General features: G+C 36.8%; 1 protein-coding gene across 13 annotated transcripts in view; it reads right to left on the bottom strand.

Moving 5' to 3' along the window:
- EMSY (EMSY transcriptional repressor, BRCA2 interacting) overlaps positions 1-26,520 on the bottom strand; it is a 108,267-nt gene that overhangs the window by 75,883 nt on the left and 5,864 nt on the right. For 6 of the 13 annotated variants that reach the window (XM_032166971.2, XM_032166966.2, XM_032166972.2 and 3 more), the window contains exons 3-9: positions 23,961-24,060; positions 22,487-22,561; positions 21,087-21,128; positions 17,519-17,694; positions 15,791-15,943; positions 12,136-12,395; positions 3,395-3,671 (exon numbers count right to left, since the gene is read on the bottom strand). In XM_032166971.2, coding sequence (XP_032022862.1) covers positions 3,395-3,671; positions 12,136-12,395; positions 15,791-15,943; positions 17,519-17,694; positions 21,087-21,128; positions 22,487-22,561; positions 23,961-24,060 — 1,083 coding nt within the window. The remainder of the gene's footprint in view (positions 1-3,394; positions 3,672-12,135; positions 12,396-15,790; positions 15,944-17,518; positions 17,695-21,086; positions 21,129-22,486; positions 22,562-23,960; positions 24,061-26,520) is intronic. The other 7 variants (XM_032166973.2, XM_032166976.2, XM_032166968.2 and 4 more) reach the window with 5 other exon arrangements.

Here is a 26,520-nt window from a genome sequence, read left to right as displayed (position 1 = left end):
AAGATTATCAATAGCTATTAAAACCATTTGGTAACTAACACTTGTATCCTCTAGTCAACGTTAACATCACTAAAGGGAAAAAACAGACATTACGTGTCTCTTAAAATAATGCAACAAGAAGCACACACCACCACTTATATAAAATGTTCATTCTTCCTATTTCCAAAAACAATCAGACTTGAATCTAATCAAGCTCTTAGATTTGGCTACCAGTTTTATGGAAATGCATTGAACAGAAGACCTTGTTAAACTACAATACACAGATGAAATCAGTAAAATCCAGACCATGGGAAACTCTCGAAAAAATTAGTTATTCCTTCAACAAGTTGCAAGGACAAAAGAGAGAGAGAGAAGACAGCTAAGTTAAAAGAGACATAACTACATCAATTAATGCAGTGTGGACCATCACTACACTTACAAACATGGAGTCAGTTACCAAGTTACTGTTAAGACCCTTTCCCCTCTACCACCAGCTATCCCTACAGGCACAACCAGAGATACATCAGCTCTAAAACAATATGACTCTAGTCCATAGTAGAAGGAGACACCGAATGCCCTCTTGCCTGATGTACCCACACAGGAGCTGCCACAGAAGCCCTGCAGGCAAAATCACAAACGCCATCTATGTGTTACCATTTCCATCAATATTTACCTTGTTTAAAAAAAAAAAATTCCTTGATTTCTTAGTACTAATAACATCTAAATTAAATATCTCAAACAGAAATAATCACATCGTTTCCTTGAGTATACATATTCAGAGTTTACTTTCACATCCTTCATTCTCTATTAGCTTCCAGTGACTTTAAGAGAAATCTCTGAGATGTCACATACAGCTCCCCTATAATTACTTAAGGCTCAAAGAGATGTAGAATGCTAAGAAGCAAAGGAGAAAATGAAGAAAGTCCTAAGTTCCTAAGAGATTCAGTGGCTACCTGGAGAAAATTAAGAATGAAAATTAGAAGCTTGGAATATTCATTTTGCTTCAAGATATTTTATTAGTAACCAAGAGAAATATCCCTCATCTCAAATAGTACCATCTATCTTGGAAAAACAGTAATCTTTCTAATACAGTAAAACCAGCAAACTGTTGGATGAGTATTGGCAGAGAAAAACAACTATCAACAGATGATAATTTATATTAGTGTCGATACACAGATCAGTCAGATGAGGAGTCAGGTGGTCTTTCCTTCTCTCAACCTTCAAATTATAAAATGGTGAATTCGGAACATGTTTGTAACCAACATTTTAAACAAATTTTCTGTATAAAAATTATTTTTATATTTAGGCCGGGCGTGGTGGCGCACACCTGTAATCCCAGCACTTTGGTAGGTGAAGTGGGAGGATCTCTTGAGGCCAGGAGTTCGAGACCAGCCTGGGCAACATGGCAAAACACCACCTCTATTAGAAATACAAAAATTAGCCGGGCGTGGTGGCACACACCTGAGGTCCCAGCTACTGGGGTGGCTGAGGCAGGAGAATTGCTTGAATCCAAGAGGCGGAGGTTGCGGTGAGCCAAGATCACACCACTGCACTCTAGCCTGGGCAACAGAGGGAGACTCTAACTCAAAAATTATATATTTCTGTATTTAACAGGACTATATTCTCATTCACTGCTGTATAAATAGAAATGTTGGAATTTTTTTCAAATTACTTAAGGTGACATAAAAGGAAATTTGAAGACTGCTACTTGTTGTCATTGATTGAGACATTAAATGGGCATTAGAACTAGAAAATAATGACAGATGCTCCCATATCCTACTATAACAGCTGCAGAGTGAAGAAATACTGACTGCATCTATATCTATGTAATCTCTTCCTTGCTAACAGTTACATAAAACACACAATACATCATTAAAGCAATCAAGACACTGTTTTCCTACTTGAGTGCTTGCATTCACTCCTAGTTCATAAACTAGAATATTTCCAAGCCCAATCTGTCTTGAGTTATATATTATTCACATAAAACTCAATGAAAACTAATACCAAGTACCCTTCTATATTGCTTCCAAGCTCCCTTTGACAGACTATAAATATGGGTATGAATTCTATATAATATATGCTTCCCTCTAATCAACTCTCTTAAGACCTACGAACACTTAAAAAAGGAAATTTCTGACGATATGCTATTTGTCTTGTCTTTCATATGGGAGGAGCACAAAGGTATTAAGAAACTAAGCTAAAATGGAACTGAGATTTCCACATTTCCTTTCCTTTTTTTTTTTTTTTTTTTTTTGAGACAGGATCTCACTCTGTCACCAGGGCTGGAGTGCAGTAGTGCAATCTCAGCTCACTAGAATCTCCACCTCCCGGGTTCAAACGATTCTCCTGCCTCAGCCTCCCGAGTAGCTGGGATTACAGGTGTGCACTACCATGCCCGGCTAATTTCTGTATTTGTTTAGTAGAGACAAGGTTTCACCATGTTGGCCAGGCTGGTCTTGAACTCCTGACCTCAAGTGATCCACCCGCCTCCACTTCCCAAAGTGCTGGGATTACAGGCGTGAGCCACTGTGCCCGGCTTACTCTGCTATTAAGCAGCAATTGCCCTTGAGTTCAGGTCTCAGTTGCTCTTCAGTTAATATTTCCATCATCTACCCATACAGAAAAATTTAGGAGACTAGTGGAGCACAGTGGCTTGTGCCTGTAATACCAGCACTTCAGGAGGCTGAGGCGGGTGGATTGTCTGAACTCAGGAGTTCCAGACCAGCCTGGGCAACATGGCAAGACCCCGTCTCTACCAAAAATACAAAAAAATAGCCGGGTATGGTGGTGTGTGCCTGTGGTCCCAGCTACTCAGGAGGCTGAGGTGGGAGGATCACTTAAGCCCGGGAGGTGGAGGCTGCAGTGAGCCAAGATTGCTCCACTGCACTCTAGCCTGGGTGACAGAGTGAGACCTTGTCTCAACGAGGGAAAAAAAAAAAAAAAGAAAAGAAAAGAAAAATGTAGGAGACTGAAGAAAAAGCAAATGGCATATCCTTGAAACCATCTTCTTCCTCCTACCTCTTATCATTTACTTTGAAGAGGATGTGCACTTGGTGTTTCCTCTGAAGAACCTATGGCAATATAATTTCAAATTTCTCATTTAAAAATTTCATTATATTAAAGATATTTGTACAGCCCTTTGAAATTTATAGTGACAAGATTTAACCTACATTTTGTGAATGTTAGCAGCCCAGGTAATTAGGTACTGTGCAAAACAACTTGGGGCAAGCATATTAATATAAGAAAATGCAATCACCTACCATCTTGACATTCTCAAACTGGGGTACATGGGGTGATGATCTTGGGTCTAACAGTAGGGACCTTCACACCCAAAGCAGAGAAACACACCCACCAAGTTTTCTTCAAAATTCCATATAGCAACTGTGACAGAATTAAATTGTGAAACAGCACTCACCTTGTGCTACTGTTGACATGACCACAGATGGTGTAGAGGACACCACAGCTGTTACTGCAACTGTATTAGGAATAGGTGATGGTGTAGAACTGCTGCTGCCACTGCTGCTATTACTGACCAGAGAGGACTGTGAAGCAGTTATAACAACTGGCGGCTTCTGGGTTGTAGAAGCAATGACTGATGTTGGTACAAGCTTAGTGACTGCTGCATAGTTATGGGATTTGGAGAGAATGTTGGGCACGAAGGTTGAGCTTGGTGATGTGGTGACTATAATAACCTAAGGAATAAAAAATAAGTTATTTTTATGTACCCACTAAACTACTAATGTATCTAGACTCACAGTTAGTTATATACAATTTAAAAATAGCTTATGAAAAACGAAGAAGCAATTCAACAGAGAATATACAACTAAAAATATATTAAAGTTTTCCTTTACTAGTGATCATCAAAATGCATTTAAAAGCAACAATTTTACAAATCAAATATTTTAAAAGATAACATCAATGCTGCATAAGATACAGGAAAGTAGACATTTCAGCATACTACTTAGGGAGTATAAATTGGCACACTCTTTCTAGAAAGTAATTTAAACATTCATTCATTTATAAATATTTATTGAGCACCTACTATGTGCCAGGCATGGTTCTAGACGCTGGAGAATAGAAGAAAGAACAAAAGAAACAAAGTTGATACCTTCAAGTAGCTTACATTTTAGTAGTGGGAGAGAAATAAACAGAAAAGTAAGTATATGTCACGCAGAGACAAATGGAAGAGACAAAAAAGTATGGTAGGAGAATAAAGAATGATGGGAGCACTGTATGATTTTTTAAGTAATATATTCAATAAAGACCTCTCAGTAAGGTGACATATGAGCAGAAACCAGAAGGAAGTAGGGATATGAACCATGGTGCTACCCAGAAGACCATCCATCAGCACAGGGAGCAGTAAATACAAAGGCCCTAAAGCAGAAGCAAGCTTGGTATGTTCAACAAACTTCAAAGATCTAGTGAATGGGATAGAAATGTACAGGGTACAAATTAGTAGTAGACAACTGCAGAGAAGTAATGAAAGACTAAACCATGTAAGAGCACGTTGACAGTATATACCCTTTATATGATGTGACGAAAAAGGTACTTTCTCTCTGAGGTCTTCTGTCCAAAAACCCATAATCGTAGTCTAATCATGAGAAGAACATCAGACAAATTCTAACAGTTGGGGTATCTACAAGATACTTGACCAGTACTCCTCAAAACTGTCAAGGTCATCAAAAAAAAGGAAAGTCTGAGAAACTTGCACAGTAAAGAGGAATCAGGAGGAGCCTAAGGAGAAATAACAACTAAATATAATATGGTATCCTGGAACAGAAAAAGACAATAGGTAAAAACCAAGGAAATATGAATAAACCATGGACTTAATTAACATTAATGCTTTAATACTGTTCATTAGCTGTAACAATGTATCACACCAATGTAAAATGTTCAGAATAAAGGAGACTTCTCAGGAAGTTGGTAAAAAACAAAAAGAATGAGAAAACTGGGTGCAGAGTATATGAGAACTCTCTGTACTATCTTCTCAATTTTTCTGTAAACCTAAAACTGTTTTAAAAAATAAAGTCCAGTTAAAAAAAAATCATTACTCTACCTGTTAGGTAAAAAGTACAGTAGGGCAATGAAGTTTGAAACAGGGAGACAAATTAAGAAGCTCCTGTAATAAACCAGGCAGGGATGATGGTAACCAAAGTATTTGTGGTGGAAGAGGTAAAAAGTGAACAGATTCTGAATACACTGCAAAGGTAAAGCCAACAGGATTTGCTTGTATGTTGATATGAAGAATGGAGAAAAAGAGAGGCAGGAAAGAGATGTCAAGGTTTTGCCAGTATAACTAGAAAACTGTAGATGATTTAGCGACAAATCATTCCAGACAGAGAGAATAGTATGAAGGAAAGGACCTACAGTCAGAAGCAGCTTGATAAATTTAAAAACAGAAAAGAAAGTAGTGTAGCAAAAAGCACATAGGGCAAAGAGGAGTTGGAAAAGTAAGCAGAGGCTACATCAAATGCAGAATTTAGATTTTTATACTAAGTATAATAGAAAGCCACAGGAAGATTTTAAGTAGGAAGAAAAACAAAATTTGATGTATATTTTAAAAGATCGCTCTAGCTGCTATATGATAATAGGCAAGAGGGGAAGCAGTGAGACCAGTTAAACTATTGCATCAGACCAAGCAAAAAATGATAGAGGCTGCCTGCACTGGAGTGTTAGTAGCAGAAACAAAGAGAAGTGATCAGAGTCAGATTATTTTGAAAAGTAGAGAGAATAGGATTTGTTGATGAATGGAAATGGCAGGGATAAGGAAAAGAACAGAATCAAGAATAGCTCCTAGGGCTAATATGTATTGGCTTATTTAAATCTCCCAACAATTCTATGATATGTGTACTATTATTATCCCCATTTTACAAATGAGAACACAAAAATTATTTAGAAGTCTGTAGTATCACATTTTTATTCTGGCGTGGTATAGTAAAACCCAAAACAGAGCAGATTATCTCCTTCTTCTTTAAATGAAATTATTTGTACCTATCTAGAAAAGAAAAACTGTTTTGAAAAATCTAAAGAATTTAAGGGAAAATTCTTTTTCATTTTTATATCACTTCTAAAGAAGGCCAGAAGTTAGTCAGTCAAAATTTACTGAATATATCTGTACTCAGGACCTACATCTCAAAGAAGCTCTGACCATAACATTGTTATTATATACTTTGAGTGTTACAGAGAATTACCAGATATGAGTACTTATCCAGTGTTACAGAGAATTACAAGATATAGGTACTTGTCCATTACTTTAAGGAGTTTGTTAGTTAATTATTTGAGGCATCAAGAAAGATACATAAGATCAGCAAACACCTATATAGAGTCACCCACATATTTATAGATAGACTTGATCACCAAACACCTATATAGCATTATTAGAAAACAACAATCAACCATGATACAAACTGAGAAGTAGACCAATATGGCAAAAAGACCACAAGCTTAAATGAACCTGCACTTAGATCCTGCCTCTGCCACTTAAAAATGGCAGGCCCCTAGACATGTTGGAATCTCTGGGCTCCAATTTTCATCTATAAAATGGGGATAATAATACCTACCTTGCAAAGTCATTACAAGGATTAAACGATATAATGATGTTAAGCATCCGACATAGTGCTAGGCACATAGCAGGTTGTCAATATTTGGCAGTCAACAAATGGTACTTATTAGCAGCTTATTACTACTACTTAATAAATGTGAAAAGGGTATCAGTAAAGGCATTATACATCAAATCAATCTGAAAATGTATTTCAATATACTTTGTTTCACTTAAAAGTTTTCTTATTTTTTTTTCCCAAATTCTGATACCTCTGAGAATCCAAAGAATTCACAGCTGCTGCCACAGCCAAACCATTAGACTAGTAATGGCAATTAGGGTTCACTTTTGCCAGTTCTGAACTAATTGTAGTAGCTTCCTGGAGCACAATGCTTATAAGGACTCTGAGGCCCAGATAAGAATTCACCAAGGCTTAGCAGGAAAGTATGCCACAGTTAATTAGCAATGTCTGTCATGGGCAAGGGCAAGGGAAGCTTTCACACTTGTACCAAATATTTGCAATTTCAGAATTAGAATATACATGTAGGCTTTAACATTAAGACAAAACCTCAGAAAAATGAATCTAGAGTCTTTAAGAGCATATTTTAGGTTACAGATACAAATGATAAAATCTATTTTGAGATTTCAGCCTGCAAGATGATTTCTGATCTGAAAAGAAGTTATCCTTCATTAGAGATCCACCTTGGAGGAAACCTACTTGTACTTTAAAGTTACTCATTACAACAGGGGGAAGTATAGGAGTTTAAAACCAAGTGAACCAAACAGTGTTTATTCAGGCCATAATTCAAATTACTGACCTTCTAGCACTCACAAAAACTCCTTAAGAGTGCTGGGACTTGCACCCTAAGGACAAAATGAAAAATATCAATCAAGCACATGAAGGCATAAAGCTAAATTCTGCTGCTCTGATATATAAGTGCTGTATCAATGTTATATTTAAAATGAAGGCACCACATTAACACAGGTGGAAATGTGTCTACCCTGAAAATATATTACCTATTTGAATTTGAATAAAGTTCACAAATTCATAAATAATTATACTTAATATAAAAATCACTTCACCTACAATAATTCCTAAGTTGCCTTATATAGGATTTGTGACAAATCCAAACTGAATGCAATAATGGCAACAGCCTTGGATAGATTTCAGAAAAATCCAATTACCCAAGCAAAAGAAAAACATAAAACTCCAAGAACATTTTTTAGTCCTACCCGTATCAGCTTGTCCACAAAATGATAAAAGTAATGGCATTGAGTACACAAGAAGTAAAAGAGCACAGTTTTACATCTGGAACATAGTAGGTGCTCAATAAATATTTGTGGAATGAATGAGTCTTATTTTTAATTTAATTTATTTTAAACATTTGTTTTTTTTAACCGTAGTAAGCCAAATCTAAGGTTCTGAACCTGAACTCTCATGGTATGGCTCATATATAACTTGGGAGATAAATATGCCCTCTTTTAAACATCACAAGTCTGAAAACCTCAACTATCCATTCTCAATTGAAAATTCAGAAGAAAAAAATAAAAATAAATATATGATAAAGTCAATGAACTTAAAAAAAGTTCACAAACTTCACTGAGTCTTCATCTACTACACGTATTTTTAGCTAAGTCTACCAAAGAAGACTGAAAAGTTAATAGTGTTAGGTGACATTTACTGAGCACTCACTGTATGTATTATGTTAAGTTTTTTTTTTTTTTGAGACGGAGTTTAGCTCCTGTTGCCCACGCTGGAATGCAATGGCACAATCTCGGCTCACTGCAACCTCTGTCTTCCAGGTTCAAGCGATTCTCCTGCCTCAGCCTCCCGAGTAGCATGTGCCACCACGCCCAGCTAATTTTGTATTTTTAGTAGGGACAGAGTTTCTGCATGTTAATCAGGCTGGTCTCAGAGCCCCTACCCTCAGGTGATCCACCTGCCTCAGCCTCCCAAAGTGCTGGGATTACAGGTGTGAGCCACCACACCCGGCCTATGATCATCTTTATTTTATAAAGAAACAGGCTCAAGGGAGGTAGCTAAGCCAGTATTGGAACCAGATACATCTATTCGTTCATTAATTAATTTACTCATTCAACAAATATTAATTAGCACTTACTACATGCCAGGTACTATTCTAAATACTAGGGAATACATTGAAGAATAAGACAAGTCTCTACCCTTAGCAGCTTATAGTCCCTGGGAGAAATAGAAGATAAACAACTTTGTAATATAATATCAACTAGTTTTAAGTATAATGAATAACAATAAAACAGAGTCCAGGAATAGAAGGATATGGATGGAAGGTAGGTACTCTTAGCTACAGCTTTGCTTTACTATTTCTCAAATACTAAATTAGAAGACTAGACAAGAAACAGGTAAGAGAGAAGAATTACTGAGAAAATAAGATCCAGCAACAAAGGCAGTAAAAGCATTACAGTAAGTAGACTTAAAAATTCAGGGCACAGCAGACTGATGCCACCTAATATAGGGCCAGCTTAGAAAGCAATAACTATAATAGCATATAAAAAGTGACATTGAGAAAGATTATCTTGGAGTCATCAAATAAAAATGTAAAAATTATCCTCAGTATAAAACTTAAGAAGTCATCAAAAATAGTTAATTTCTATATATGAAGAGATATGCTTCAGTGAACTGATGAATTCATTTATTTGGAACAGCTCATTAATCAACAGTGTAAATAAACAAAACTCTACATTCCATAAAATGCCTGCAAGGGAAGGAACTAACAATTGTTGAATACATACCTTATGTTGCTCTTTAAATATCCAATCTCATTTAATCCTTGCAATAATGTCCTAAGATGACATCATTCTCATCTCATAAATGAGTGAACAGATTTAGAAAGACTAATTTATTTAGGTCATACTAGAAGAGCTAGGGTTCTAACCCAGGACTCTTGACTCTCGAAGTTTTTGTTTGATTCTAATACCATACCATAATCTCTCATCTTCAGACTGAAAATAGAATTACATCCCACAGATCAGCTCATTATCACTTCTAGTTAGTAATAATGATAATTTTTAATATATTATATAATGACATTTTTGCAGGAAACTCGAGGAGGTTCTTTAAGGGGAAGTTATCACAGGAGTAAAGATTCAAAGGTTGAAAGACCATACACTGAACACAGAATTTACCTCCACTCCTTCCCCAAAATCCCTCTAAAACAGCATGAAGGGATTTTTTTTTAAAAGGGAAAAGGCACATAAACCTGTAAGGTCAAAACAAAAAGGAGACAACAGCTATAAAGTTTGGAAACTGAAAAACAGACAAATAAGAATGGATTAAGCATATCTAAGAAAGTAAAAACCTAAGGCAGTAAACAGTAACAAAAAATAAGGCAATCTGCATTTGTGAGCCCCAGAAAGACTCAGGAATTGAGAACACCAGATACTTCTGAAGTGGGGATAAACATGCAACTAAAGAGAGGAAAATTAGTTGAAAATCTGTTTCAGAACCATTTAGATCCCTAGCTATTCTCCCCCATCCTAAGGGAAGGCTAAGAATTTACTGTCATGAGGGAGATTGACAAAGAAATCTAATGACATCAGGCACATCTGGGGGGCCAGGTACTATGCTAAAAACAGAGGAGATAAGTGAAGTATATATATCATGAATGGTGAGCCCACCCAGCCCTTTCCCTCTATTTAACCCCCAAACAAAACACTGCCACCCAGGGTTATATTACTCAAGGCAGGAGACTGGGATATTTCTGAACAATCCTACCAGTCCAAACAAAAGCCCTAAAGACAGTGACAAATGGTGGAGGTAAACAGGTAATGGATGTTCCTGAACAAAATAGTCCAGCTAGGTCAATTTACGATGAAAGTCACCAGTCAGCACGTCCCACCCATACACACAGTTTTCTGTCACCTTTTTAGTGCCTATTTTCATTCGTAAGCAGACAGTCAGACACTTAAGAAAACTAAATAAAAGAGATCAAAACAAATAGATAAAAGGAACTTACAGAGAGAACATGAAAGAAGAAAACATTAAAAAAATTGTCATGAATCTCATTAGGTAAGAGAATACAATGCTTCTATGAAAGAGTAGGATGCTTTTTTTTTTAAAGGAACTTTGAGAGAAAAAGAGTTACTAGAAATTTAAAGTACGAGAGCAAAAATGAAAAACTCTATAAACGTAATGAAAAATAAAATTAAATGATAAAGAAAATAAAAATACTGAACATTTACTACGTGCAAGGCTGTAACAATTTTTCATATATTATTTCATGTATTTACACCCACAAATCCTATAAAATAAATACATTGTTTTCTCTGTTTTATAGATGAGAAAACTCGGATAGAGAGCTTAGTTTTCCCACAGTCACGCAGCTAGTAAGTGGCAAAAGCTGGGATCTGAATCCAAGAAGCCCAATTCCAAAATACAGGCTTTTTCCATTATATTAGAGTAGGAAAACAATGCAAACAAATGGAAAATGGAAATAAGAAAGATAAATGGATCAATCCAGGCAGTTCAATAGGCAAATAACAGGTGATCCAAAAAGAGAAAACAGAGACAAATCAAATAAATAACTCAAGAAATGTATCAGAATTGAAGGACATAAATATTCAGAATAAAAGGGCCCACTGAGTATACAACCTAACGGATGAAATAAAGACCCACACCAAGGAACATTACCTTGAAATTTCAGAATTCTGAAAGTTACTGAAAGTTGGTAAAGAGAAAAACAGTATCTGAAATTAGAATGGTACTAGACTTTCCAAAATCAATAATGGAAGCCGGAAGCCAACAGAACAACAACACCTTCAAAAATTAACAGGGAAAATGACTTCCAACCTAGAATACTTTTCCTAGTTAAACCATAAAAAAAGTGGGAAGGTAGAATAAAGAACTTTGCAGTCTACTATGCAAGGTCCCCAAAAATTTACTTTCCATCCACCCATACACCAGGTAGCTACTAGAGGATATGCTCTAGCAAAATGAGCAAAGAAACTAACAAAGAAGATCAGAATGATGGTTAAAGAGAGATCCCAGAAATATAGGTGTGCAACAAGCCTAGAGAGCCATTATGGTCCATCCAGATCAGTGTGGGAAGACAGAGGGGTCTAAAAACATGAAACTGACAAAATACTAATGACTTCAACATATTTAGAGTTTAGGAATGAATTAATAACAGCATACAAAGAATTCAAAAAAAAGATAATAGAAGTTACTCACTTAATTATATCCTTCCTTTCTTCTATGAAACACCTGACAACTTTACTACTTTGGCAAATTAAAATCTGAGTTGCTACAGGGAAGGTCATACAATATAGGTTAAAATTTTTTTTCTACTTTAAATTTTTTCCAAATAGGATTACAACTATAAAATAGAGCACAATTCTTAGAAGAGATTCGGCTAACTGTGTCATATTAGGCAAGTCATTTAACATCGCAAAGCCTCATCTGCAAAAGTGAAATAATAATACCTATCCCAAAGCCTTATCTGGAGAATTAAACAAAGTAAAAGATGTGAACATCCCCAGCATAATGCCAAGCACATAGTAAGCACTCAGTGCATGTTTATTAAATCTGAATCATACTGTCTGAAAGAAACAATTGGCAGGCAGAGACTCCCTCCACCACATACCTTCTGTGTTGTTGTGTTTGTTGTCTGTGTTGACGGTTTAGTGAAGGTTATTTTCACAGGAGACATGTGGGGTGGTAAGGAGTTGGCAATGCTCTGCATGATGTTGCTCATCTTGGGACTACCACTCACAGGCACAGTGATCGTCTTTGAGACTGGAACAACGGCCTTTGGAACTTCCTTTAGAACAACAGGAGAGGAGCTGGAAGAGTTTGTTCGTCTTCGTTTTCTGGGTTTTTCATCTTCATCTGAACAGCTTACACCTGAAGGGCAATGACAATACTGCTATATGTATACCAAACAAATCTTGCATTTTACACTTTATTTTTAAAATCTTTATATCATCCTTGTCCTCTCTCTGTCTTACACCATTAGCCAATAAGTTCTATCAATCCTCCCTCAGAGAAGTGGTCTCTGAATGCCTTCCCTCCTTTCTTTTAAGACAAAGTCTCACTCTGTCACCCAGGCTGGAGTGTAGTGGTGTGATCTTAGCTCACTGCAACCTCTGCCTCCCAGGTTCAAGCGATTCTCCTGCCTCAGCCTCCCAAGTAGCTGGGATTACATATGCCCGCCACCACAGTCAGCTAATTTTTATATTTTCAGCAGAGACAGGGTTTCACCATGTTGGCCCAGGCTGGTCTTGAACTCCTGACCTCAGGTGATCCTCCCGCCTTGGCCTCCCAAAGTGCTGGGATTACAGGTGTGAGCCACCGTGCCTGGCCTTCCCTCCTTTCTTTAAACCTATGGCCATGTCAGGCCTTCTTATCTCCTGCCAGTATCTTAGCAACAATCACCTAAAAGATGTCCATGCTTCCAGTCTGTCCACTTCTATCTACCCTCAATCCTACTACGGGTTGCAAAATTTCACATCTAATCATGCGTATGCACTGCCTAAAATCCTTTAGTAGTTTTTATCTCCCTACAAGATGAGGCACAAAATCATTACCATATCATTCAAGACTCCATATCTTTCCAAGAACACAATACCTGTTACATCCAACCCCATGTACCCCTATAATCTTGGGATTCTGAACTGCTCACCATTCCCCAAAGCCACCTTAACCACATTCTATCCATCTCTGAGTATCCATATACATTGTTCCTTGGGGAACACCACCTACCATCAATGACCTCTTCATCATTCTGCAATCATCATCCTACAAGCCATCTCCTTAGTGAAGCTTTCCCTTATTCCTCTAAGCAAAGCTAATCCACCTCTCTCCTAAGCTGTACCACTTACCAGATGGCAATGTGATTGTCTACATATCTCCCATTAGTAAAGGGCTCCCAGAGGGTAATGACTAAGTCTTATTGGTTTGTTTCCCCAGTATAGTGCCTTGCACATACAAAGTTAGGTAAATAAACAATTATATCCCAAACTAATGTTGTTGGTATGACTTCTGAGCATAAAGCAATAATCTTCCTGTTACTTAAAACTACATATTATGTGAAATAGTTTCTTCATGTTTGAGATGCACTTTCAGTATTTTACTTATTTATTTATTTATTTATTTATGAGACGGAGTCTCACACTGTTGCCTAGGCTGGAGTGCAGTGGCGCGATCTTGGCTCACCACAACCTCTGTCTCCCAGATTCAAGTCATTCTCCTGCCTCAGCATCCTAAGTAGCTGGATTACACGCGCCCGCCACCACACCTGGCTAATTTTTTTGTATTTTTAGTAGAGACGAGGTTTCACCATGTTTGCAAGGCTGGTCTCAAACTCCTAACCTCAGGTGATCTACTCGCCTCGGCCTCCCAAAGTGCTGGGATTACAGGCATGAGCCACCATGCCTGGCCTAGTGTTGTGTTTTCTTTTCTTTTCTTTTCTTTTCTTTTAAGATGGAGGCTCACTCTGTTGCCCAGGCACAATCTCAGCTCACTGCAACCTCTGACTCCCAGGTTCAAGTGATTCTCCTGTCTCAGCCTCCCAAATAGCTGGGATTACAGGCGCCCACCACCACACTTGACTAGTTTTTGTATTTTTAGTAGAGACAGAGTTTCACCATGTTGGCCAGGTTGGTCTCAAACACCTGACCTTAACTGATCCACCCACCTCAGCCTCCCAAAGTGCTGGGATTACAGGCGTGAGCCACTGAGCCCGGCTCCAGCCTAGTGTTTTAAAAATGATCAAAAAGTAGGTCTTTACAGTTATTTTAAAAGACCACCTTGGCTAAATCCACAGAAATCAGACAAAAATTTAATTAATAGTCCTAGATTCTGCAATTTTTTCTTTATGAACTAAAGCCTCAACTGTTTTTGTAGACTTTTTAAAAACCAAGTGAGAAACATGAAACATAGCAACTTAACATAGAAAATCTCTGCAGAGCAGACATAAACAATTATATAGCATGATTCATGAAATTAGTAATAAAATATAACCCCTACACCTTCAATTTTTTAACTCTTAAACAGGGCCGACAAAGACCTAGAATTGTTCCTGTCTAAAACAGCAAACTTTACCTCTAAGTTACAAAGAAATCAAGTTTATAACTATATTGAGAAAAATGAAAATCAAATATTAATCACCTCCAGTTGATAGGAAAAACAAAGCAAAAAATAAAATTTAAAAAGATTCTGGCTTCCTCAGTTTCTGTCTCTCACTTCCTCTCTCACCATGGGATCTCTCTGCATACACCTGCTCTCTTTCCACTTTCTGCCATGAGTTGAAGCAGCATAAGATCCTCACCCAAACTTGGACTTTCCAACCAGCAGAATCGTGAGCCAAATCAACCACTTTTCTTTTTTTTTTTCTTTTTTTTGAGACAGAGTCTTGCTCTGTCGCCCAGGGTGGAGTGCAGTGGCACAAGCTCAGCTCACTGCAACCTCTGCCTCCCGGGTTCAAGCAATTTTCCTGTCTCAGCCTCCCGAGTAGCTAGGACTACAGGCATGTGTCACCACGCCCAGCTAATTTGTTGTTGTTGTTGTATTTTTAGTAGAGACGGGGTTTCGCCAGGTTGGCCAGGCTGGTCTTAAACTCCTGACCTCAGATGATTCGCCACCTCGGCCTCCCAAAGTGCTAGGATTACAGGCGTGAGCCACCGTGCCCGGCCCCTTTTCTTTATAAATTAAAAAATATATATATAAAGCAACATTGTCTTAACAGAAATTAAAAACAAAAAAATGAAAAAAAAATGAACAGGACACCAAACTGTTTCATAGGGTAGAATCAAGGAATTAAAAACTACAAACAAAAGAAACTTCAAAAATTACAGTCAATTAGAAATAAAGATAGGCTCTCTAGAATGTTTCACTGAATATAACAGCTGGATAATACATTATATAAAATAATCTAAGAAAATACTACAACAATTATAGGAGAAATATTGAATAAATTACATAAGCACATTCCTTCAGTTTCTATTCACAACATTTCTATTTCATGACAATCAAAAAAGTGAATTCTTAAGGATAGCACAGTTCAAAGGCAGATTACCCACAGAGAACGAAAATGAAGTCACTTCTCAAACCCCAGAACTGACTAAAAAAGCAATATATACCTAGTCATATGTAAAGAAAGGAATCCTTTAAAATCTTCAAAAACTAACCTACTAACAGCTAGTGGACCAATGATTTAATCCAGGAAGGCAGGTCTAATCAGAGCCTAGACTGCAGCATTTAGCCAAGACGGCCCTGATAACACTGAGAGTATCACTTACTTTTGACATAAACAGTACTTCCACTTGGCAAGACAACTACATTGGAGGCAGGACTGGCAGGTCTTGGAGACTTAACCGTTGCTATGCTGCCACTTGGAACAGGGGTAGAGGTTGGGGTTGACGTGGTACTTGTGTAGGAATAGCAAACCACTACTGAAGGAACGATAAAAAAGTTTGCTGTTAACTTTCACCAAAACTGTCCAGGCATACAAAAAAATTATTTTTATTGCAGGCCAATTTTAACATTTTCATGTGATCAGAAGTCAGAGGCCAGTACTAGGTATTAGGTCCACAGATTAAAAGGCATCAATAACCTTTCCTGAAAATTATCACTTAAATAGATTTTTCCCAAGTATTTAACAGCTTGTCTACAGGTGACATTGCCGACGGAGAAAAACACAGTTACAAAGAAATAAAGTTTAAAATTATACTGAGAAAAAATGAAAATAATTTTCACTCATGGCAGGAGTCGGACAACAGGCACTTACTTGTATTCCCTTTTAATACTAATAGCAGCACCAATGATATGGGTGGATAATTTTCCCCTAACCTTAGCAATTTCCAACGTGGCCACTAGGGAACAATCAAGGTAACGTTCTTTTCTATAAATCAACTCACTAGTCATTGCCATCCAAGCAGCACAACTCAACTAAAATAATGACAACATCATATTTCAACCTATCATTCAACGAAGGGATACAGCTAAACAACAGTAAGAATAGGTTATAGGCACCATTTATTGAGTACCGCACACTAAATCCTTTCCATACATCTTCACTAATTCTCACAATATCGCATTCTCATTTTAAAGATGAGGAACCCAAGGCTCACAGAAGCTCAAACTTGCTGGAGGTCATACAGCTAGGAAATGACAAATTAAGATTCAAACATGGATTTGACTAGTGGAAACTCTATATTCTTTCCACTCTACCTGAGAGCCAGTAGATGGAAGAACTCGATGGAGGCCAAGTTTATACACTGTCTTCCTCCAAATATACCTTTTCTCACCCTAAAACAGAGCCTGTCATGCATAAAAAGAGCATCTTACTCTGTTCCATGGCCATTGCTAGGTAAGTAAAGACAATTCCCCAGAGTAACCTGACAAATGCGTTGTTTTTAGGGTCATTGTCATGCAACAACAAACTAAATTACTTGAGTCAATCCAAATATGCTCTCTCAAATTTAATATTACTCTTGGTGGCCTCTAGAGAATTGGAGGATTTTTAAAGCATGTGTCAATTACTAGATAAATAATGATAAGAAAACCCTTCTGCCAGGGAATGGACTCAGCACATTCATTAACCAGAACAAAGAAGTAGCATATATCACTGATTCCAGAAAATGGAAACAGCTTTATTTTCTAAAGCTGTCAGTTCAGAATCATTTTTTAGTAGCTAAATGACTTCTGTTACCTTATTTATTTTCTAATGTCATCCATTAAGGCCTTCTATTCATTTTTAACAAGACACACTGATATCAAAAATCCATTCCAAGGTTTTTGCAATTTTGATGATTAACGTAATTCACACCTTCGACAAAAGGGAGACCTAAATTTTGTCTAAGACTAAAAACCTGGCAGTCTAATTTCAGAATTAGAGTTTCCTACTATGTTTCATAACCTTTAAACGCTAGAATAAAAGTAGATGAAAAATAAGACAACTTTCCTTGAAATTTTCTTGAAGATTCTAAGAAAAGTAATCTCTAATACAGGCATATTTTTCTACTCACCTTCCTTGCTTCCTGTTTCTGCAGGCACTGGAAGAGATGCATTATGCTGGATAGCTGCATTAGCAACAGCATTAGCTGTTACAGTAAAGGCGGTTTGGGGAACAAGCCGGGGCATCAGTGGTACCAATCGACGACCTTCAATGGACCATTCTGAAGAGCTATTAGGTCCAGACATACTAAACAAAAAAGAAAGTGCTGCTACAAGGGTTTTCAATCACTAAAAACAAATCAAACATATATGCTCAAACATATATAACTTTTTAAATTATAAAAAGTGCCCTGAGTGAATAGGAGAGGCTTTATTTTAAGCAAGCAAGATCAAAATTATGAATAATTATAATTCAAGGAATGTCACACACTTAGGTTCTTACACAGTTTATTCTATAATCTGAATCTTATCATGAACATAACTGAAACTACAAGAAATCTTACTATGCCTTCTAAATAAATATCGGCCTTGGTTTCATTAACTTAAATCTGCTATCACTAATGAAAACTAGTTATTTCAACCAATTTTTAGAACTTAATTTTATAATTAACACAAGAAAGTAAAAAGCACTTATAATTTTAAAAGTCAGATTTTCCTAATTAAGGATGGAATTCACTGAACCTTTTGAAAATTATCCAACTGCCTGCATGGCCAGAGGTTCTAAGGCTTTCAAACAAGAGAAACTGAGGCAGTAAACGAGGGAGCCTAAGTAGAAAAGAACAGAAGAGTGCTGTATATATAACCGTATGTGTCACTGACAATATATTGTTATTATCCTTCCTGTTTAAAACAGACTAGATCTAACGACACTAGAAGAAATGCACCATTACTTGTATTTATTTATACCACCCTTCACTCTAAGAAGGAATTGAGACAATTGAACTCTCTCTCTAAGCAAACACCACTCTCAGTTTCTCTACCCTAAATTCCTTGAGCAAATTTTATTCCGAGAATCCAACCAGAGGTTGGAATATCAAAAGGTAGTTGTATCACTTCTCTTAACTTGGCTCCATGAAAGACCCTGACTAATGATTAGTGCTGAAGTTTAAAGTCACTCAGAAATAATCAATCTCTTCACTAAATCAGAAATATTTCTGCATTTGAAACCACAGGTTCTTCAAACTAACTTACAGTTTAAGACTCTGTATGTCCACCCATTCTCAGATTTAGATAAGAGTATAAAAGCCCTTGTTAGTGGGCAGTGGAAAAATGATAATGATAATAATGATAGTAATGATGATAGTTATCATTAAGCACTTATGTAAAGGATTGTTCTAACCATATTACATGTATTAACTCTTCAATCCTATAAATTTGGTAGTATTATTACCTCCATTTTACAGATGAGGAAACTGAGTCAGAGACATCAAATAACTTGCCTAAGGTCACACAACTAATAAATGTCTCCTTCGACCAGCGTAATCATACTACTGAAATTATTTGACAGATAAGTAGAAAGTATAAAATTTTTCAAATGGGTTTTGCCTTTGATGTATACCAATTAGATACTGCTGCTGAATTACTACCAACTTTCACTGAATGGAATAAATCACTTTTACAATTTAAGGATTTAAGTTCAGCTCAGAAAGGAATTTCTACGAGCCGATGAATCCAGTTGGGTTACTATGGAAAATGTGTAAATTCCTTTATGGTTTAACACAGTCCTACCTAAGACCAAGGAAAGGGGAATTCCTAAAACTTCAGTAACACTCACAAATTTGTTATTATATAATCCCCAAGTTGATGCTACTTTTGAAACAAAGAATGGTACAAACAAGAAAGAGATAGAAAAGCTAATTGTTAGAGGAAAAAATTCTAAAAGCTATTCAGCATATTCTTGGCTTACTTTTATTTTGCTATCAGTTTATTATATCACTAGTAAGCTTGCTTAGTGAGAGTTTACCACACAAATTAAGTGACATCTACACTTACCTGGTACATTGTTTAAGTAGTGGCAGAAATTATGGAAGATTAATAATTTGAAGAACATGAACATATGCTACTGAAAAGACAAAACTTGCAGTGCAAAAGACACAACTGCAACTTTTAGAAAGATCTATAAATCTTCCAAATTTCTACTCATGCAAACATGCTCAAATTTGAGTGGAAAATTAAGTATCATGTTAGAATTAGATCAGAAATTCCTATTTGCTTAGTAATGAAGATGTAAGTGTAAATATGCATTAGTTACACAAGTTATCTAAACTAGATTTTACAGACTAAACATCTTCCTGGAGGGCTTCACTGAGATACTTTAGTGTGAGTATAAGAATGTCTCTCTATTTATACTAAGTATGATAGGGGAAGCCTTGCTCTAGTCCCTTTTCTGAGAAATCTAAGATTATACTAATGAAACTACCTTGGCCCACATATCCTTTGGTGTATAAGGCACCAGTAAGAAATCCTCATCCTCACACAGAAACTGACGCATTATCCTGTGAATGTCTGAGTGATGGGGAAAGGATTAGGAGAGCAGAAATTCCAGATAGACACTTTCTCCTGAATCTAGAGACAACATGGGCAAGAGTGGTCCAATTAAAAAATCCGAAGCTCCTTGACATCCAAGGCGTTAATACTGTAACATTCTGATATAATTAAAAACCGAATTAAGAGTATCAAACTACTTAATAAGTGGCCTGGTGCCAAACAATAAACATGTGTTATGTTTCAAGCCACAAGAAAGGCTTTTCTTAGATCACAGATATCCCACTCGTTTTGTTTCCCCCTCCTTTGTGCTCAATCTTCTCAGCTTTCTCATCACCTTTCAACCACATTCCTTCAGGCCTAAACTCCTATTTTGAGTGGGGGGAGGGGAGGGGAGGGGAGGAGAAAGGGAATGCAGTCAGTTCAGGCGCATTCCTTTAGTTGTTTTTCCAGGCTTGGAGTATGAAGCTATAGATAATCTTTGGAACTAGGCTCCTGTTGCTACTTCTGAGGGGAAGAGGGCAGAGGAGATGGAAAGAATGAGAGACCTATTCCTTCCTCACCAATCCCCACTCACTGACCCTTTGAGCTCAACAAGTAAATAAAACATCCAATCCAACTAAAACAATAATATATTAAAACAAGAATATAGAAAAACCTAAGAAGCTCAAAATTATACACTGAAGTAAATTCTTTTCAAAAAAATGAAATTTATGTATTAAAGAAATCAGAAAGGAGAGAAAAAAGAGGAAACACAGGCAGATAAAAGCCAACTCTCAATTATCCATGCTAATGGAGAGAGGAGGGAAAGGGAGAGGTTAAATAGATTAAAGAAACTCATATATTATCCAAAAATATTTTGGCAAATACTTGTAAATTCTTCCACCAAACCTTTTCCAGGACAACTAACAAGTAGTAAAATGACTAATTAAAATTTTCACCTCCTCTCCCTTCCCACCCTCTGACTAGAGGTACTCCCAAGCAGCAAAATGGCTAAAGGGTGGGCAGTATTAGGAGGGGGAGGAGGGAAAGAGAAGGAAAGCAAGGGGCATGGTTAATTCATAAATGGAATAATGTGCCCCTGAATAATTGAGAGCTTCAATTTGGAAATAAATACAAGAAAAAGCCTGAAATAATAATAACCTATTTGCATACCTGTAACTTGGTCTTTCACCCAAATATAAGGATAAATTCATTCTTTAAAGGGGAAAAAAGGAAAAGGAGACTAAATAAATGTTATCCTTAAAGTATGAAACTGATGCATCAACTTACAACTAGTTGCCCCACAATACCGTTCCAATGCTTCTACAATACTAATTTGTTTCTAAGTGCCTCTAAATGCAAGCTAAGGTTTACTACTTTATTCTCTAGCACATAAATTTCCTATTACCAGTTCTCAAATTAGAATCTAAGCTCAGTTACCATTACTTCTAGAACACCCCAATTCAAAAGCTTAGTGCAAATTAAAGAAAGAACACATTGATTAATATTTGAGTGTTTCAACCATGTTAGCCTAGCAACTAGATTACTAAATGTCTCTAATGGAAAATTCTCAAATTTCTACAGTGCATACCTACCACTGAAGAATCTCAAAATTCCAGAATAAACAGCTCAACCTTCAAACTATGCTGTTGAAAAGGTAGCACCCCATTTTATGTTAACTAAAATGAGGGACAGTGAAGCACAAGATGAAGCTCTTTGGGGTCAATTCAAATATTGCCAATTGACTTAAATACAATGTTTAAGTTATCACACTATGGAAATGCACTGAATTTTTCCCTTTAATTTAACATTAAAACATAAAAATAAAAAACAAATGAATTATACTATAACATATTTTATGAAATGTTTTATCATCTTGTATAAACATTTAAAGGCTAATTTCTGTTCCTTTGTATTCTTTAGGAGGCACTGTCTCCATACATACTCAATTAAGGCTTAATCCCTGCCCTCAATCCTCTACCACCCTCCACCCCTCCTCTTAAATAGTTATAATGATCAGAAAACAATTCGGTAAGAATCTTTAATCGTTTTATTTTTTTGGCTTTTTAAAAATAAATTAAGAGATGTTATATTCATATTTCTTAAAGACAGAACACAAATTTTACATTTTTTTCTGAATCTCAAAATACATGAAATAATGAGTCAGATATCAAAAAAGTTACAACGCCTATTTATAAGGTAATAACATATCAAATACCATTACAAAGAACCTCTAAAGGGCTTTCAATTTTAGGGGACACAATACTTTGTTACTGAACTTGGCCTCAAGTAAGTGAATCATCTGCTAAATTGTGGTGATTTTTAGTTAGACAGAGATTACATTGTAACAGGATTTGACCTGAGTACTTAAAGCTTGCCTAACCAAATGCAAAAAAATACAACCAACTGAATAAACAGTTAATATCACTTTTACTGCTATGATCAGGATCCCTGAGTATAGAGATATTGTTACTTAAAAGACTCAGGAATCTGCTACACAATAGGAAGACTGTTTCAAAACTATGTTATACTATGTCATAAAAAAATCAGGGATGGTATGACTAATGGCTTACTTATGTGCAATTGTTGTTAACCGTTCATCGTTTACTGCTCTCCGAACTTCAGCACGGTGGCGTTCTGTTGAGATGCTATGAAGAAAAATAGCCATTATAGAACTCTGCCAAGCAGGCAGCTCTTTTCTATACTTTCATTAATGTTTAAGTCAACATTTTTGGGGGGAGAAGGGGGACAAGATTGCTTTGTGAAAAGATATAGACAGGAGTCTAATATATATCTTCAAAAGATATATATTAGAAAAGGATTAGAAAAGGATTCATACTAATTCTGTGTAACTGAAGAAATATTTAGTTGCAAATTAGAAATCATAGGAAGACAAATTCAGCCTGATATCAAGGTATTACTTCCAAATCTCAGAAATGTCAGACCATGGGTAAGACCAGCAGAGCTTCCTGCTATCTAAACATGCAAACAGATGCTGAATGGCTTCCTAATTGTGACTGCTAAGAAGAGGATTTTGTCACTTACAAGAAAGTTTTCTAAGGTCTTTTCTAAAGCTTAGGAGTCTATAATTTAACGTTCAATGAATATAATAAACAAATGGAGTGGCAAGATAATCTGTTTCCTGTGGCTATATGCTATACAACTTAACACCAGGGTAATATTCCTTTATTATTCAATACTTTAGCTGCATATCTTCTACATTACATTATGTTACCAATGGTAAAAATGTGCTTATATTAATCCTGATTAAACATATGTAAAGTTAATAATAGTAAACAACTTTTTAAAAGGTTATACCCATTCCATTCATAAATATTCAATAAAATGAATACCACTCTTCAAATTGTATTCCATACTATTTAAGCTAAATCTCTAATATGGACCAAAACAGAATTTTAAGCTAAATCTCTAATATGGACCAAAACAGAATTAAGAGGCTACAAAACAGAATTTATGAGAAATATAAACAACAAACAAATACAAATTGTTAACTATGAAGACAGTAAGATTGAGAATTTGGCTTAATAACATCCCTATATTAATGTTAAGTAACAGGAAGAGCCTCTTCCATATTTTCACTTAAAAAAGACTATGTTTAAGGCTATGACCACATAATCACTGCCCATTTATGTAAATTAAGGCATCTTCCTCACATCACCTCTTCCCTCCAACAAATGCCACTCTAGATCATCATATCCAATTACTGCTCTTCTTTCCTTCACCTATGTCAAAAGCACCTCCCTTACCCAGGTGGGCCAAAAGTAAGATAAACTGCCTTCAAGTCTTTCTGAAGAGTTTGCACGCTCTTCATTCTGGATTATATTCATTCTGGATTACACAATAAGTGGTAAGTTATACAATTTTCTGTAACAGAGCACACAACTGGGATGGAGTCTCTTAGCACCAACAATTTGAACACCTCTGTTCTTCAACTTAAGTTGACAGTTACTTAATTTGAGAGTGATAAGTAATAAAATCCCTCAAAATGAAATTTCTAGAGTCTCACAAACATTTACAATAATTTACCTAAGAACTTTTGATAGTTCTCCAAGAAGATCTTTCTTTTCCTTGGTGAGATCCCCCTGTGCTCGAAGTGCACTGATAACTCCAGCATATGCCTCCAATTCTAGAAGAAGAAAATTATTTTATCAAGATAGGCCTTTAATATTTTAACACTATGGCTATGTATAGTGAAACTTCAGGGCAAAAAAACTAAAAATAATTAAATACAAATATTGTTTTAAATTCCTTTCAAAAATTTTATCTAATAACATTAAAATGTGACTTTTATAATTTTATATTTTGTTTTTCATTGCCTCACAGAAGTCATGTATATAAAATGTTTAGGTAGAAAAATCTAACAGTAGATATTTTGTTTCACACATTGTCACTAAAAAACATATAACACAAATGATACTAACAACTGGGAATAGGCACCAAGTGATGTAACAAGGCTGAGAGGTTTTCAGCATTACTAAAAGGTATGTTCATTAATCAACTCTTAAAATAATTCCTTAGGCTTGCCTAAGAATTCAAACTATATTCTACCTCCCTCCTGTGTAATTGAAAGTACTGTAAATAGTATGCAATGGAAAAAATATTGGAACAAAATATTCTGGCTCCAGCACTGCCACTTATTAGTTGTGTGACATTCAGCGAGTCTTTTCTCATCTCTAAACCGGTTTCCTTACCTAGAAGGGACTTTGTAGGTACCCTCCAGAAGTAAGATCCTCTGGCATCTATAAAAACTATCATCAAAATGACTAATTGGGAAACATAAACATGAAATGCTCTTGCAGCAACTAGGACATAATATACTGAATCCTAATACTAGACATCTTCATTTCACTCTCTCCACAGAAATAACCATTAAGAAATAAAACTGTCGGGCCGGGCACAGTGGCTCATGCCTGTAATCCCAGCATTTTGGGAAGCCAAGGCGGGCAGATCACCTGAGGTCAGGAGTTCGAGACCAGACTGACCAACATGGAGAAACCCCATCTCTACTAAAAATACAAACTTAGCTGGGCATGGTGGTGGGCACCTGTCATCCTGGCTACTTGGGAAGCTGAGACAGAAGAATCGCTTGAACCCGGGAGGCACAGGTTGCAGTGAACCAAGGTGGCACCACTGCACTCCAGCCTGGGCTACAGAGAGAGTCCGTCTCAAAAAAAAAAAAAAAAAAAAAAAAAAAGAAAGAAAGAAAACTGTCAGTCTCCAGGACTGGTTAAAATATAAAACCAAAAGTCCCCAGTGGCCTCCAATGAACTATACATGCCTCTCAGTGTCGCCCTTGTATACTACCCTTGTGTAGTACCCTCCCACATTGACTCTAGTCTTGGCATATGACTTGCTTTGGCCAAGGGAACAACAGCAAACATGATGCAAACAGAAGCTTGCTAAGTACTTGCACACAGGGCCTTGCTCTTTAGGAACCAACTTTGAGATCACCAAGCTGTGAAGCCCAGAATGAAAAGCCACATGAAGAGAGAGTCCAGCTACCTCAGCTGAGCCTAGTCCCCATATAAGCTACCACTGAATACCTGAAAGGACTCAGACAAGGCCAACAACCCACAGAAAGGCAAGAAATAATAAAACAGTTGTTGTTTTAAACCATTGACTATGAAACAGATATATCTGAGCAAACCAAGAATGGTGGGAAATAAATGTCCAAACTAGAGTTGTTTTCATAGTCAAGTTATTATGAGTATTTGCTATTTGCCAATACCTGACACACAAGAGAAACTCAAAAACTGTGAGCCAAATAATCAACAAGTGCCCACAGACTAAGTACTACACCAATAATAAACTAATAGTCTCATTCAGTTGATATTATTCACTGTTCTGTCAAATATCAGCTTTATGTAGAAGACTGGGCTGGGCTGCCTACCTTAAATATTTTTACATTAAATAGAAATGTCTGGCCAGGTCCAGGAACGGTGGCTCACACCTGTAATCCCAGCACTTTGGGAGGCCAAGGTGGGCAGATTGCTTGAGTCCAAGAGTTCAAGACCAGTCTGGGCAACATGGCAAAACTTTGGCTGTACAAAAAAAATACAAAAAATTAGCTGGGTGTGGTGGTGCACACCTGTAGTCCCAGCCTCTCAGGAGGCTGACGTGGGAGGATCACTTGAGCCCAGGAAGTCAAGGATGCAGTGAGCTGTGATCATGCCACTGCACTCCAGACTGGGCAACTGAGCGAGATCCTGTCTTAAAAAAAAAAAAAAAAAAACCTGGCCAGGCACCATGGCTCACATCTGTAATCCCAGCTCTTTGGGAGGCCGAGGCAGGATTGCTTGAGTTCAGGAGTTCAAGACCAGCCTGGGCAACATGGCAAGACCCCATCCCTACAAAAAATTTAAAAATTAGCTGGGGGCGGTAGTGCACGCCTGTGGTCCCAGCTACTCAGGAGGCTGAGGTAGGAGGATCACTTGAGCCTGGGAGGTTGAGGATGTGGTGAGCCATGTTCATGCCACTGTATTTCAGCCTAGGTGACAGAGTAAGACCCTGTCTCAGAAAAAAAAAAAAAAGGAATGTCTGGTCCAACCAAATGACCCTAAGTTTAACATCCTGCATGTTCAACCTG

The sequence above is a fragment of the Hylobates moloch genome, unplaced genomic scaffold (assembly GCF_009828535.3).
Source record: "Hylobates moloch isolate HMO894 unplaced genomic scaffold, HMol_V3 SCAFFOLD_11, whole genome shotgun sequence".
Classification (NCBI taxonomy): Eukaryota; Metazoa; Chordata; class Mammalia; order Primates; family Hylobatidae; genus Hylobates; species Hylobates moloch.
Note: the sequence above shows the minus strand (reverse complement) of the source record. Positions and strands in the feature narration are given on the sequence as shown.